Source organism: Glandiceps talaboti, chromosome 9 (genome assembly GCF_964340395.1).
Source record: "Glandiceps talaboti chromosome 9, keGlaTala1.1, whole genome shotgun sequence".
Classification (NCBI taxonomy): Eukaryota; Metazoa; Hemichordata; class Enteropneusta; family Spengelidae; genus Glandiceps; species Glandiceps talaboti.
In genome coordinates this window covers 21676225-21693216 of record NC_135557.1, presented here as the reverse complement: position 1 = coordinate 21693216, position 16992 = coordinate 21676225, and the positions used below count along the sequence as shown (strand labels likewise).

Genomic DNA, 16992 nt, shown 5'->3' with positions numbered 1-16992 from the left:
CATTTCTCTTTACAACGTGATGAATACACATTCCTTGTAACGTAGAGAAGACTTTAACACAAGTTCGAAATTTTCTCGAGAGTATTTGGTCGCTGACTCGGCCTGCTCCATATTTGACCCTTCTTGTGATAAGGTCAAAGGTTAATTATGTCACACAGAAGCTGTGCCACTTGCGTTCTTCGATTTGTTGCACACACGGCCAATTCATCAATTTCTCTTAAATGCAACTCGTAAATATGACCTCAGTTTACCAATGTTTCATCTATTCTTCCATGATTTGGAAGTAAAACATGCCAGGACACCGTGTACCAGTTGCGATGCCGTTAGAATACACATGTAGAGTAGTATATAATGACAATGACACAGAAAATGGCAGAAATAAAATATGCGGACGGACGGGCGGACAGGCGGATGGACAGAAAGACAACATACCTACAGCCAGACAGTGTGGACACATGCACGCGGGTATACATCTAACGATGCATGTATTCATTCATATACATGTATGATACACACGCATACACAAACATACATACATACATACATACATACATACATACATACATACATACACACACACACACACACACACACACACCCCTACCTACCTACCTACCTACCTACCTACCTACCTACCTACCTACATACATACATACATACATACATACATACATATATACAATTGACACACATATATTGCAGCTTACTGGATGCATTCAGCTTAAAGTTGGTTTTATGGTAACTATAGGATACTATTTATATTTGTCGCCACTGGTAGTTAGTTAGTGCATGGGTACAAAGCTGGTGACATACAGTTAATTGCAATAATATTTTACAATTACGTTGGTGTCAGTGAAGTATTGGTTTAATTTCTCGCTGAATGAGAACTCTTGCCCTTTACAGCTTCTAGGATATCATACTACATGTCATTGAATATTTGGTCTCCTGCTTAAATTATCGGTTTGTTTTTCAGGACAGACAAGCGAAGGTTATACTCCTTAATTTGTTTTGATGACGTCTTTAAAGATGGGAGACAAATCAAACAGCGTCGATGTACAGCTGACGGAGAAAGAGAAGAATTATTTGGAAGCCGTGGAGACAGGTGATGCTGCTGGTGTTAAGACTTTACTGCGAGAAAAAGGACTGAATATAAATGTGAAAGATAACACTGGCAAAACTGCTCTTGAAATAGCAATCGTGAAAAGAGAACTTGGTAAGTTATAGTATTATGGACTACGGTCGATTACCCTGTATTTGGTCACGACCAGTTTGCTCACAGGGAATGTCGTTCAGTTGTACAGACAGCGTATCCTCTAAACTACATCCCGTTTTATGTTAGTGTTCACTGATTCTATTTGCTACAGCTACACAGCAACCAATACGTAAACTGTACATTCTACACGTTAAGATAACAAGGTCACAGTTTCTGCCTGCGTTTTGAATGAAATAAATGTTCGGGAAATAGACGCAGACACGTGGGTGGCAACGTTTTGAAGTCTACATTTTTTTTAAATCTTGCTATCTGAAAACTGTAGCATGTGCAGTTTCTTATTGGTGTCTGCGATGTTGCCAGCAAACACTAACATAAAACGGCCTGTACAATGTCTCGTTGACAAATACAATGCTTGTAGGTTTCAAAAAATTGCTAAGATAGTAATAAACTGCAACAAAGGAAATTCATTTGACGTGACAGGAACCCTGGTGCTTACCGAATACTAGGCAATGTTGACTGTACAGTCATGGCCCCTGAATGACCAAGTGTTTACCAATGGTATTATAATAATAATAATAATTTATTCTCATAAATCATATGAATAAATCATATGAATAAATTATAACAATATACTCAATGTACAAAGTTGAAAAGAGAAAAAGACTGAAAATAGTTGAATTTAGCAACTAATTGAGTTCAGCCTCATTACCAAGTGTACAGTTAGCAAAAATAATTTAAGTGACAACTGTTTCTGTTATGCAATACATGTACTTAGAAAATATCACACATGGAGAATAAGTACAGCGACAGAGAAAAAAAAAATATATTTAATGTTTAATTTAATTCAGATATTATTTCCCAATTTTTCATTCAGACGTGGGAAATACAAGTGAACTAAGGAGTCTTGTCACTACGAATCAGAGATTCGATTTTCAAATTGTTCAAACTTCTGTGCTTGATACTACAGCCTGTTGATTGTAGATCTCTGTTCCTTTTCTTACAATTCTACTATGAATGCATATATAGTTACCCATGATTATGTATTTATAGCAAGTTATTTGATTACCACGTGGTGATTTATCGGTAGATAATTACCCTTAAGGTGAAACATACACATTATATGTTGTGAATGTAATAACTAAGATGACGAGATCATTATATACGGTAACACTACAGAGTTTGCCACCAGCATGTACAGACATTCATTATAAACCGCGTCTACTTCAATCCGATTATATTATGCTAGATTTCGAGAGCAAAAAATGTGCCAGAAAAAAAAACAATTGCACTAGTTGTGTCGTTGTTTCTGTATTCATGGTCTTCGGGCCTACTGCCATAGAATGTAACTTTGTCATTCAGGAGACGTAAAGATATTTTTTAGCATAACGTACACGGGATCTCTTCAAAATTAAAACATGTTATAGCATAAAGAATTTGTTTAAAATCTCACCTCATTGCTTCATACAATACATTGTGTAATGAATAAAAATTATCAATCATTTTACAATTCCAATACGCCACGATTATACGTCACCTGTCACCAAACTCGCATTCTGATTGGTCGAGAGCCCTGCAGATACACAGGCGTATTTTTCACCAACAGCCGTATTTTTGCTTGTTGTATCACGTGATCACTGCACGTCCCCTTGTAAACAAATCTAGGAGACAACTAGAAATACAGCTATAACCAGCATTTCCAATGCCAAATTTGTTGTCAACCGAACAAAATATCACCGTTGTATAAATTGTAACAAGTCTTTGAACTGTACTTTTCATGTTACAGGGAAAAAGCCAAACATTTCACACAGAACGGCGAAAGTCCAGTGACGGCGAACTCGCGGTCGTCACGCGATCGTAAACATGAATTCCTAAATTTATGAAGGATATGAAAATTACCACCACAGAGGGTGCAGTTTTTGCCTAACTAGAACAAGAAAGCATATCACGAACATTTTTGTACATTTAATGGAATACAGTACGCAAAACAAAGACGCACTCATTTTTCAGCTGATGGTTATAAGTTTGAATATATCGCTGAGTGATATGCAAATAGTAAACAATACGTCATACTACTGAGCAAACGCGCACTCTGATTGGATGATAAAGTTAAGGCTGACGCGTAAAAAACCGCATTGCAGTTATCGGAGTGGTGGATGATACTACGCTCAACAGTATAACGCGGAAGTGATTTTATTTAAAATGAAACAGCATTTTTAGACATTCAAAAATTAATTCATCGTCGCAGGTGACGTATAAGTATGTTATTTGCCAAATACTGTTCCACATCTTGCTGCTCGAGTTAATTTTTCCGGTATAACGGCTCGCCTCCGGCTCTCCGTTATTACCGGAAAAATTACCTCTCGCAGCAAGATATGGAACGGTATTTGGCAAATAACATATATTATACATCGACTAGAGGACTACCCCAGGACGAATTTTTCATTATTTGCTTACCTAGACATGAACTTCTTGGACACTTATTGCTACATGTTTTATTATTCATATTGAGGGGCACAAACGTCAACACTTCGCTTGGAAGACATTTTTATAGGCTCAGCACCATCAAATTATCCTTACATAGCTGCCTCCTAACTAGTACCCGGAATTCCTACGACATATACGTTTCCTGAAATCCGGCCCTGACAAAATCGCGCACTTGTCATGGTTGTACAATTAGTGTTAGTACACCATACGCTCTTATTGTAAGACATATCTTACGTGTACAACAGAGGAGATGTATTTAGAATTGACACACTCGTTGATATCTAGACTTCGAAGTAGATCGTGTGAGTTTCAAGCACTTAAGGAACTCTAGCCTGGAAGCTAACTTATGTCTAGGCAGATAAATTATCAAATTCCACGTCAAATATTATCTTGATGCTAATACTGTGTACCGTAAAATCAACTTTTATCCCACGGTATCCACAGTATCGTTTAAACCTACTTAGTTTAGTCATCAAAGTGACAGATTAGGAGTCACAAGTAGACGGCAAAACGACAATGGTATGATAAGTAGTTGACATGATACCTGTTAAGTGTTAGTGATACCAGGTCAAAAGTAAAAGAAGCAGAAACCGCATGGCATCATGGGATATCCAATTAATGAAATCTTTTCGTATTTACATATTGTATGTCGAAAATATATGTTGCACAATATTAAATGTGAACAGAATAATATGGTACCCATAGAAACATTGCATAATATGACGACTACTAACTGAAAGTCAAGAAACCCTGATTCAGAAATATCATCATATTAGAAACATACGAGGAAACAATGTTAAATATTCATCTTGTCCTCTGTCCACAGTCCAGGCTAGCTTGCTACATTCCCAAGTTATCAACATTTTTATTACAGATATTATAAAGCTACTGGTCCAACATGGTGTTGAGGTTGGCAATGCTTTACTTCGTGCAGCGGATATGAGCTTTGTGAAGGCAGTGGAAGTACTTTGTGATTACATAAAGACTTCAGATGTAAGTAATTATCCAAGTTTATTGAGTACTTTAGACCGAAGGCATTACAAGTATTCTACTTAACTAAAGGATACAAAATCATATAGCTACGGGTATATATAATGACAAGTAAAATATACAGTTGGACGATATAGTGAATTTAAACATATTTTACATTTTCTAGCAGCTGTTTAAATGTCTTCAGTGCTAAGAGGGTATACCTACCAGACTTTAACAGTGTGAAGGGTCAGAAACGAATGAACGTACGATTATACGTAGTATTTATACATGTACGTACGTACGTATGTATTTATGTATGTGTGTATGTATTTATGTATGTGTGTATGTATGTGTGTATGTATGTATGTATGCATGTATGTATGTATGTATGTATGTATGTATGTATGTATGTATGTATGTATGTATGTATGTATGTATGTATGTACGTACGTACGTATGTATTTATGTATGTATGTATGTATTTATGGATGTATGTGTGTATGTATGTATGTATGTGTGTATGTATGCATGTATGTGTGCATGTATGTATGTATGTATGTACGTACGTACGTATGTATTTATGTATGTGTGTATGTATGTATGTATGTATGTGTGTATGTATGTATGCATGTATGTATGTATGTATGTATGTATGTATGTATGTATGAATATATGTATGTATGTATGTATGTATGTATGTATGTATGTATGTATGCCTGCCTGCCTGCCTGCCTGCCTGTATGTATGTATGTATGTATGTATGTATCTATGTATGTATGTATGTATGTATGTATGTATGTATGTATGTATGTATGTGCTTGCGTGTGTGCTTGCGTGTGTGCTTTCGTGTGTATGTATGTATGTATGTATGTATGTATGTATGTATGTATGTATGTATGTATGTGTGTGCTTGCATGCGTGCGTTCGTGTGTATGGATGTATGTGTGTGTGTGTGTGTGTGTGTGAGTGTGTGTGTGTGTGAGTGTGAGTGTGAGTGTGTGTGCGTGCGTGCGTTCGTGCGTTCGTGTGTGTGCACGTGTGGGGGTGGGTACGCGTGGCCGAATTCTAATGGATTTAGATTGAAGATTTCACCATGTGTATAAAAAGAGATTCACTTGTGTTGAAGAATTATAACATGATACAGTATCATTTAGAGTCTGTTGTATTAAGTGTATATGATGTTTTTACAGGCTCAAGGGAAAGACATCATCAATGCTTGTACAGACAACGTGGAATTCCCACCTGGCGTCACTCCACTTGTCCTTGCTGCACATCATAATAATTATGACATATGTAAGGTAATGTATATCTGTGTAATATTTCAATACTGCAATACATATATCTAATATCATTGGGCCTTATCCATTGGTATAAGCATACTGGATATTTCAAATACATCGGTACACTGAGTGTCAGGCCTGGGGGGTTGTAAATTTTTACCATAACGATTGTCCACAATTGGGACTACGTTATTACGGAATGTCACATGACACAAGTATCATACACATCCGAATACTACGTATAATACTTTTTTTTAAAGAAAAAAAACATACTAAACTCTGTATATTCCACCATTTTATCATCGTCAGGCTGTAGAATATTTCAAGACATATCATCGTCTGGTGGTAGAATTTCAAGACATATCATTATGTCAGCATCTGCTACACATATCAATGTGCGGCACCGGCGGCGGCCAAAATGACAGTTACATGCATGAACAAATTGAAAGTGTGGATTTAAAAAACGCCAGCTATTGTCCATTTTTTTGTAAGAGTGTCCAGGATTGAATAATAATCACTAATATTTATACAACACAATTAGAGAAAGTTAATTGAACAATTTAAAGTGCGTAGTCATTGCTTTCATCCGAATATCATTACCCGGGATACATACTGGGACACTGCTAACAGTTGTTGATGTATCACTCAACCGCATTAAAATGACGAAATAGCACCAAGTAAATGCTGGTTATGTGCCTAGAGATTATAGATTGTGTTGGACGTTTGTATATTCATTGTTTTTAGCAAATAAAATTCGTTAACATGAAAAGTATCTTAATATCACGTATAGACAAACCAAACTTATCGAACAGTAAAACTAACCAGATTTCTGGTTTTTGTGCTTCTCCTGTCCTACCCTATTTCGATAAATGCATTTTTATGCATAAAAATGAACTCGAAAAAGAACCCATAATTCAGTTTGAACATAGCGCTTACACGGAAATTGGTTTATTCTTTCGAAAGTAATGATTTACTAATTTTTGCTTCATTATTAATTTCCAAAGAGTAAAAATTTCAATTTATGCTTGGGGGTGGGGTGGGGGCTGGGTGTCTCGTAGGCAGAGCCCCAGAGGCCAGATTCTGGGTAACCGAGACTGCTATTTAACACGTTTATTTTTGGTGATTTGTAGATGCTGCTTGAAAATGGTGGTTATATCGAGGAACCGCAGAATGATGAAGCGTTGGCAGAGACAAGAGGATTAACAAGGTCACTACTAGAATTACAAATCTACAGGGCTTTAACCAGCGAGTCGTATATATGTCTAACCAGTAAAGATCCAATCAACAGAGCCTTTGAACTAAGCCATACGTTAAACAAGCTGTCCAGAGATGATGTTCAGTTCGGTACGGAGTTTGATAAATTGGAAGATGAATGTGAAGCATTCGCCGCTGAATTGTTGAGTCAAGCCCGTAATGAGCAAGAGATTACAACAGTTCTAACCCATGGCCCTGAAGTTTGGTCCGAGTCCGATGTCATCGACACCATCAAACCTCATAAAGCATTCCGGGCTGTAAAATACCAACAGAAACAAGTGCGTACTCACATTTGTACCTGTATTATTGCAATTGATGACATTTGCCCAAAGTATGTATGTATGTATGTATGTATGTATGTATGTATGCATGCATGCATGTATGTATGTATGTATGTATGTATGTATGTATGTATGTATGTATGTATGTATGTATGTATGTATGTATGTATGTATGTATGCATGCATGCATGCATGCATGTATGCATGCATGCATGCATGCATGCATGCATGCATGCATGTATGTATGTGTGTGTGTATGTATGTATGTATGCATGTATGTATGTATGTATGTATGTATGTATGTATGTATGTATGTATGTATGTATGTATGTATGTAGGTAGGTAGGTAGTGTATGCACTGATTGGACAAGAGCTCAACGCAATACTGCTAAAATATTGATATATCATAGTCATATCAGTGGTGAAACGGTCGCGACGAGCATATGACATTTTCATTCTCCTATACACAACCTATCACATGATATGCTGTCTACTGCTGCATTACCATTTTGTCTACAAATGCTGCCGGTGTATCGCAGCACAATGTTTCGTACACGAAAAGCACTTCAAAAGTCTACTTTTTTTCAAAGGGTCGAACAAAAACACACAAAAAAGCCATTTTTCAACTCCAAGTACTGATTCATCACGCAGTCTCCACGTGTGGTATATTATCACACACTGCATACAAGTCTCGCGGTATACCGGACTGTGGCTGGAGTTATTGCTAAATTCATACTGTCGTCATTTACAATTATCTTGAGAAGTGAAACCTAAAGTGACACATAATCTTTTCTTTTGTTTCAGTTTGTATCGAATCCAAACTGTCAAGAATTGATCTACGATCGATTTTACTTTGGTATTAAAGGATGGGACGAAATGAGTAAATTCAAAAAATTTCTTTTCACTATTGCAATAATGTTTGGCTACCCATTCCTATCTATACTATACATAATTTACCCATTCAAGAAACTCAACCAACTAGTACATGTGCCGTAAGTATGATGTGTGAACGCCACTCCAGCAGGACTACAGGCATTTTCATTAACGTTGGGTTCCAAAGGCTCCGTTATTTATAATTTTACATCAATTGCACGCACACCCAAATTCTCCCTCATTCAAACTCAGACGTGGTCTGACATTTAGGGGATCTTGCTGTAGGACCACATTGCCTCATGGGAGTACGCAGAAAGGTGTATGCAATATGTGAACAATGAATATTTAAGACTCCCAAGTGCCTATTACCTTCAGTAAAACTGTCTTTGTTATTAACCTAAATATTTGCAAAACAATTGCTGACTTTCATGATGTAATTTGGCCCACAAAGAGGGCCAACTTCAACGTGATGTTTCCAAGAAATCATTTTCGTGTAGATGATGTAATACTCTGAAATGACTCCAGATCCAAAGTTAATGAAAATGACTTTATTTCCTGGAGTACCATATTCCTCTTTAATATTCTCCACATAGCAAGTCGTCCATATATGAATATATTCATTCATAAGACAGGTCTGTTGTCCAACGGCACTTTTCGTTCGTCAGCTTTTTATTTTTCCCCCTGAAACGGCTGATTATTTTACTCTAGTACTTGATATTTCCTCCAGCCATAAGTTTTGGAATTATTATTAATCTATGTATCACCATTGTATATATGCTGTTTTCTTTGTTGTTATGTAGCCTTTTTTTCTGCTCGAAGTCATTTTTCTAGTTTTAAAACTCGCCTCCGGCACGCCGTTATTATCAGAAAATGACCTCGTGCATCAAGATAGGGAACGTTATTTGGCAAATAACATATACATATTTAGTCTGAAAAGAGATTTCGAAAGGTTCAGCGAATGTCTTCTTGTTATGTTGGTTTGGTGCTGAGTAAAAATATTCGACTTTGATATTTCAAAAGTATAATTGACCACGAATTGTGATATTTATGCCATGATATTTATTTAAATTACATTAAATTATTTTATTGACAATTTCCTTCAAACAGAGTAATTTCTCTAAGGACGTGCTTGTAGATTTGCTGTAATAGATTTGTTTTATTGTAAAGCAATATAACATTATGCAGGGTATTGGGAGAGAACAATTATAGTTCATTGTAGGCTAAAATAAACTAAAGTCTTTTACTTTGGGCGTTGAGCCAATTTAGTTCTCAGTCTAAAAAAAATTTAATGGATTTGTTTTGTACTTCTATATACAAATATGTCTAAAAATGTCGTCAAATTGAGAAATGGAAGAATCTTCACTATAGTAAATACATGGCACTAAAATAAAGCTATTTTTTCCTCACTACATACTGGCTTTGCATTCACAGCAATACAAATACTACTACATATTGATTGGAAATCGATTGTTCTGTCTGAAACAATTTTCAATTTTGGTCAATTTAGTTAGAAGGGGGTTGTGTGGGGGGGGGGAGGGGTCTGAGGCCTAATTAAAAGAAATGTTTGTTATCCTACATTGAACTATTGATCTGGCCCCTAAGATAATATAACCAAAACATGATTTTAACTTACGTTTGAATTAACCTATTGACATTTTTTCCCTATATAGGTATGTAAAGTTTCTTATGCATACAGCCTCATCCCTGGCATTCCTTTTGTTAATAATAATGGTATTACTACGTATAGAACTGTGGCCAATGATTGGCTTTGCTGCCTTTGAACCAATGACTGACGTTAGTACATCAGAAGCTTTAGACTTTCTTAGCCTCCTTGACAAAGATCATGGCAGAGACGCCACAATACCAGAGATACTAATGCTGGTATTCATTATTGGTGAGTTATAAATCAACAATAGGGAACTTGCAAACCCGCCATGTTGAATGCTGCGTCATGGGAAATGTGATAATAAATACCAATCAATTAGTATTGTAAACAATGTTGTTACATTGTTGTTAACCACAAATAACCAATCTATGGTTATCCTGACCATTGTAGGAGGTTTATTTCACCAATAGCTCCAGATTAGGTATTACGATAACCACAGATAATCCTTTGCATCTGAGCATGCTCAGTCTGGATTGCAAGTTCCCTATTGCTAGTTGGTGTCCTTGTTATCAACAAGATTAATTATATTATCCAATATTTATTGAATTCGTTTATCCAAAGACAATAAGCGTGGCCTCATACAAGACAACGGAGAGGACTTTCATCCATTCTGATGATATTATATATGCTAGTGATAGGATAAGTAGCCGCCATAACTGATAATGCCATCATATTTATTAAAGCTAAAATAAATAACCCTAATGATGTCATCTGATATATCTGTTAAGAAAGTCACCCTACCTGATGACGTCATGTCATTTACTATTGCTAAATCCTCGAAGTTGATGACTTCATTTATTTACTATTACGGTGCATTTGAATGCCAGATGTCAATAGTAAAATGTATAATACCGTGGTAAATTGTGGTGTGAAAATTCACATTATGTTAAACATGACATGTACACCCCTTGTCTGTACATCGTGATTAATACGCAAGTGCGCGAAATTTCGCATTCACGCGAGGAGTCCAGTTTTGTATTAGCAGACAGATAACTACATAAAATAAATAAATAAATACATAAATAAGCAAACAAACATACAAACAAACAATAAACAAATAAATAAATAAATAAATAAATACATACATACATACATACATACATACATACATACATACACAAATACATACATACATACATACATACATACATACATACATACATAAATTATCATTTTATATGAATTCTCTATAACAAACATCATTGACCCCATCATCTGATATGGTTTCTCTGCAGCAATGACATGGCGAGAAATCAAGGAATGGATATCGGAAGGAATAATCACCCACTTCAAAGATTACTGGAATATCCTAGACTTCATACAACTCAGTCTTTACTGGGTGTCTTATATATTCTTCTTTTATGGGTTTGCTAAACAGGTAAGACTGGTATAAACGTATTATTACCCACCTTTGTTCGCACAGTAGTGGTATACGTCTATCACCCCAAGAGTCGTTATGCAGCAGAGCTAAACGACGTATTATCAAATGTTATTCATAATATGGCAACTGACTCGCATAGTTGCACTTATTTAGTAGTACTGTTTGGAGTAGTTTCGCGCCTCTGTGGGCTTTTTCAAGAGTTTGAAATGGATGAATATAACAAGTAAGAATTAGCGATCACCATCGTTGTTTACATTTTGTTTTGTCACTGCAGTACACCAATTTCTTTTCACACTTATTTATGTTTTCCAGAAAATCAGCCCTGTTAACATACCACAGAACGAAACCGAATGGTTCAATTCGACAGTTGCAAACATTACTTTATACGAAATCAAGGAGGAAGTAATAGCACGAGTTGCTGATGTAATGCTGAATGCAGAAGGCGTGAAAAACTTTTCAACTATCATTTTCCATTCATTAAGCGCCTTCTACAGCATGGGCTATCCAGTAGAATCTACCCGTTCAGAATGGCCCGGTGACGACCCAAATATCATTGCTGAAGCACTGTTTGCTTTGGCCAATATTGTCAGCTTCTTACGCCTCGTACATATTATGGTTATAAATCGCCATATCGGCCCTCTTCAGATCTCCTTCTCGGGCATGTTCTATGATATCGTCAAATTCTTGGTCATATTCTTTTTAATGCTGTTGGCCTTTGCAGTTGGCTTGACCCAGTTGTACAAGTTCTATGATAGTGACTCTTCCTGGGCATGTATAGATGAGAAGGAATTCTTTGATAGCAAATTTGAATGTCGAGAAGCATTCGATGGGTAAGTCATAGCATATCCTTTCTTGACAATACTTTACGAGAAACACAGACCCATTCATTGATCAGAAACAATCGTCGTAGCGAAGGTTAAATGTGAGCTTTTGTATTCAGAATTAGTGTTTCATAAAAAAAAAAAACAGATGTAGGCATAGTCTAGAGAATATCCGTGATTTCAAATCTCAAGATCTCTCTTCATGCTCTCTAGCTCATCGAAAAATTATAAACCAAAAGTTGTTTATGCAAATGAGCACTTTAGGTCATCACTTGAGTAAACAAAGGAAAATATTGGGTGATAACTGTTACATCTTATCTTTACAGGATAGTGAATACGATGCGTACCCTCTTCTGGTCGTTGTTCGGTTTAATTGACTTAGACGTTCTTAATGTCGACGCTGACCACTCCTTCACTGTATCTGTCGGTGAATTTGCCTTTGCACTTTACCATGGATTGGCGATAATTATCTTACTCAATGCATTGATTGCTATGATGAGCAATACCTACACTCGTGTTGAGGTCAGTTTCAAATTTACATTGATATATTTCAATGCTTGAATTATTCCATTACAAAATATACACTCTCCATATTCGGTGTAAATCAACAACTAGATGTAAACACTAAAAGAAAAAAGTGCCGTAATCGTTGTTGCACGCATTACCTATTCATGCAATGCAAGTGCAAGATGTGTTGGTAGGAAGTTACTACAGTACAGTTGATATTGACTTTTACTCAAATGTATTAAAATTGAAGAACATGTTTTTTTGTCGTTACTATAGTAACAACCCTCTTTTACGACAAAATTCACATATTAATCCATCCTGTGCATAAACGACTGTAGGCGATACTATAAACTTATTTCTTTTTTTTCTTGACAATATCAACATAGTGGGTAACTTTCTTATATCCTTGCTCTGATTTTAATTTTAGTATTTTCATTTGCTTTTATTGGAAAAATAAATAAACAATTTTCATTCGGGCGTAACCCCAATTAAAGAAAGGATACGAATTTAGACTTGGTGCCACATTGTACATTACACTGTATAGTAAAAACGAGAAAAAAATCTGGAAATTTAAGAACATGCAAGAACAATCCCTCGGCCATGATATTACAATTTTAAGTTTTTGTTTGATAACACCACCAACCAACCAACCAACCAACCTGTATGTGCTTTGATTGCTGTAGGAAAATGCTGACATAGAGTGGAAGTTTTATCGAACGGAAATGTGGATGTCGTTTTTTGAAGAAGGTTCAACACTGCCCCCTCCATTTAACGTAATACCTTCGTTTAAGACCATGAAACGAATACTTTGCTGTGAGCGTTGCCGAGGGAAGAAAAAGAAAAAGGTGTGTAATAGCGACCTTAAGGTCACAATTACTTGTCATTGTGTATCGTTTCTTATCTCGTTATGTGAACAATGTAACTACAAGTCGAGTTTGACTGTCTGACGTTCACAAAGTCGGTGTGTAGATTGTGCAGTAGTTAAAATAAACAATTTGCCACTAACACCAGTCATTTGTGATGATCGCAGCCTGTTGATTCATAGACTCCATAGAAGATTGCATGAACGACCTAACAAATAATGTATGTATGTATGTATGTATGTATGTATGTATGTATGTATGTATGTATGTATGTGTATGTGTGTATGTGTGTATGTGTGTATGTATGTATGTATGTATGTATGTATGTATGTTTATATGTATGTATTCATATGGCGTGCTAATTGTGTAGACATGGGTGTATGCTAATTTTACATCTTGATACATTAAATATGAAGTTGATGATTGCAGTTATAAACATTGCATGTACTCGTACAGTGTTCCATAGAGCATTTACTAAAAATGTTACTCACATGCACAATGATTTAACCTAACTTTATCAATTTTGTTCCATTTTACACTTATTCAACACATCATTGCATTCTACGTGTTACTTTGTAGTACCTTCCAGTTAAATATGTAAATGCTGGTATGCATAAAATCATACTACATCATTTTAAGTTTTCCCGACAACTATAAAGTTAATAAATAATTACTGTTGTTATTTTTGTCCCGACAGAATAATGATGCTGAAATCGCCATATTGCAGACTAACTATGAGGTATGTAAATTATTGTACACATTATCTTGCAGTGAAATGTTTTATATATTTGTACATACTAATTTGATTCCACTTTCTTACCTGACTCCTTTTGTCCTGTTCATATGCCTTCTCTGCTCAAAACTTCAGGTCGTTGTGTGGACACTTTGATTTTGGATGATCTTTCGAGGCTTTCCGGATCTTAATGAAGGCACTGCATACATGTCTATATCTGTAAAAGTTCCCATACGGGTATTTGCCGTCTTGATTGAATGCCCAGCAAAATTCATAGGAGTCTCCACTGGTTCCGAACTTTGGTTTAGTTGACTTTATGTCAGTAGCCCTTGGGTATAGATAAAGTTCCATCAGATCGTGGCCGTAACTATCTCAAGTACGAGTGCCACATTTAATGTCCTGGAGAAAAGAACCATGGTATTTTAATACTGCATCCCTGGGGTACACTGATGCAAACCGCATGAGAATGTTCAAGTGACGTAATCGCACTGTCTTCTCCCTTTCTCCATAAACGTAGTTGGTGGAGGGTCTATGCTTTCACTGATCGTATCAGACATTAAATAGTATTAAAACCCTCAACAAAATCGTTGATTGACATCGATTCATAATATATCTCTGTGCCTCCCCTGTGGGGACGTGGTTGTGCTGACATGTGTGGCCATTGCGACTTACCGACTGCCAGTTTGCTCATGGATCCCGAGATGATTTTAGAAAAATCATGAAATACGGTTGCTGGGCTTCTTGTAGGCCATGTTGATGTTGGACGTCCTCAACAACGTTAACCATTTGTGTCAGCTGGGCAATACTTTTATTGTGAGTCTCGCCAAAACTTTGCAAGTTTGTAGCATTTCCTAGTGGCTCATCACCACATGTTGGAGAGTTCCCGCCTTGTTAAATATCATTTCGTAAGTCTTTACCTGAATTTCCAAGGCTCTAAACTCAGATAACATTTCTGAGGCGAAGCTGCTTGAATTGTTGAATCTTCCAAATCTGATTTGTCGGAGGTTGTCTGTGGTTTTTCTCTGTCTATCCTATCGCGAGGTCTGGCTCCGGACATCTTGGTCAAAGTTCACAATAAAATTACCTCGACTAATTACTCCCTCTGAGGGCGCTTTACTGACGCTGCCATCAACGGGACGCCATGGACGTTGGGAAAAGTTCTCCAATGTTTATGCTTACATAAATTCCTCCCTGTGACAAAAAGAGGAAAATTTTATATCAGGTTTTAAAAAGTTAACTGTGTTTTCTTCTTTAGGATGTTGTACATCAATTGACGCTCCGTTATATATCCGATAAACGTGCGGAAGGATATGATGAAGAAGAAGCTGGTGGTGCGGTCACTCAGAATGACTTAATGTTGTTGAAGCAGGACATATCCAGTTTCAGGTTAGAAGTTGAATTTTAAAACTATATACAGAATGTGAAGAATTGTAAAAGGATTGTTTCATACAAGAGTTATCAATTTCGGTGTTGTTCCTGTTGTTGTCGTCGTCGTCGTCGTCGTCGTTGTTGTTGTTGTTGTTGTTGTTGTTGTTGTTGATTTATTAATCACAATCTCATTTGTGATAAATTATGAACAAATACAGCAATAACCACAGCTGTAAACACTATTAAAGGCCCACTTTGAAAAAATGATTAAAGAAACGTTTGTCTGACAAAGCTATTTAAAAAGTTGGCCCAGAGCAAAAGAATATTTGTATGTAACCCCCATAGTTTTATTGATAACATACCACTAATGCAATGCCAGAACCTTGGATTGTAACCCTGGCCTTTAACCATCTAACGAGAACACGTGGAAGAGGATGTTATATGCACACCAGGTCAATCACATTTAAAGCATCACTGGGAGAGGGGGTTATCAAACTTCAAAATTCCACCAAGTTATTAATGAATTATGTATATCATTCCTGACTTCATATTACATCTCCTGCTTTACATTAACTCTAGATTTAACGGAAACTGACATATTTTGTTCTCTACTTGGATGTTTAAAGGTATGACGTCTCAGATAGTATAAACCAACTGACAGAGAGTGTGACAAAAATTCTGAAAAAGTTAGAAGACAAGAAATAGGTTGGAAGGATGTCCTCTATCGACAGTGCATCAAGCTATGGAACTACTACACAGGAATAGTGTGATGTTTTGATAAAAGATCAACTCTAGAACCTGACAACCTAGCCTTAATTATCTATACTGAATGCAGATTTTGATTTTCTTTATTGTTCAAGGAAAATCCTGATATATCTTAAATTCTTCGATTCTTTGCTTCCTATTCTCCCTATTCCTACCCCATTCTCCTAATCGTCTTCCCTCTGCTTTTGTCTTCTCTTCGGTTCTCTCTCTCCTCCTCCCCTACTCCTCCTCTTCTTCTTCCTCCTCGTCCTCCTCTCCTTCTTCGCTTTCTTCTTTTCTTCTACACTCCAAATCATATCATAAGATGGTGTTTTTCATTTTTAAGATATATTCATTTTTTATCATTTCTCTCAGACAATATAGATGTGTCAATAATATAAGTATTTAAGAATTTATAGATAGGGGTAGCATGATTTTTAAAACTCATTTTAACTGACCCATTCGATGAACGAATGGATGAATGACGTTGCACAGTGTGTTGTAATAAAGTGAATTTTATAAGAAAGAATGTGGTTTTCATGCATGTGACAA

General features: G+C 36.3%; 1 protein-coding gene across 1 annotated transcript in view; it reads left to right on the top strand.

The window, feature by feature from the left end:
* Window positions 1–16992, top strand: part of LOC144440097 (short transient receptor potential channel 5-like) — a 29997-nt gene that overhangs the window by 10882 nt on the left and 2123 nt on the right. Inside the window, exons 2-14 of the mRNA XM_078129360.1 lie at window positions 974–1213; window positions 4572–4690; window positions 5860–5967; window positions 7080–7481; window positions 8289–8476; window positions 10028–10251; window positions 11259–11401; window positions 11717–12234; window positions 12552–12747; window positions 13416–13577; window positions 14293–14334; window positions 15584–15714; window positions 16323–16992. The exon at window positions 16323–16992 is cut by the window's right edge and continues 2123 nt beyond it. Of these exons, the coding sequence (XP_077985486.1) occupies window positions 1012–1213; window positions 4572–4690; window positions 5860–5967; window positions 7080–7481; window positions 8289–8476; window positions 10028–10251; window positions 11259–11401; window positions 11717–12234; window positions 12552–12747; window positions 13416–13577; window positions 14293–14334; window positions 15584–15714; window positions 16323–16401 (2514 nt within the window). The 5' untranslated portion in view covers window positions 974–1011 and the 3' untranslated portion in view covers window positions 16402–16992. The remainder of the gene's footprint in view (window positions 1–973; window positions 1214–4571; window positions 4691–5859; window positions 5968–7079; window positions 7482–8288; window positions 8477–10027; window positions 10252–11258; window positions 11402–11716; window positions 12235–12551; window positions 12748–13415; window positions 13578–14292; window positions 14335–15583; window positions 15715–16322) is intronic.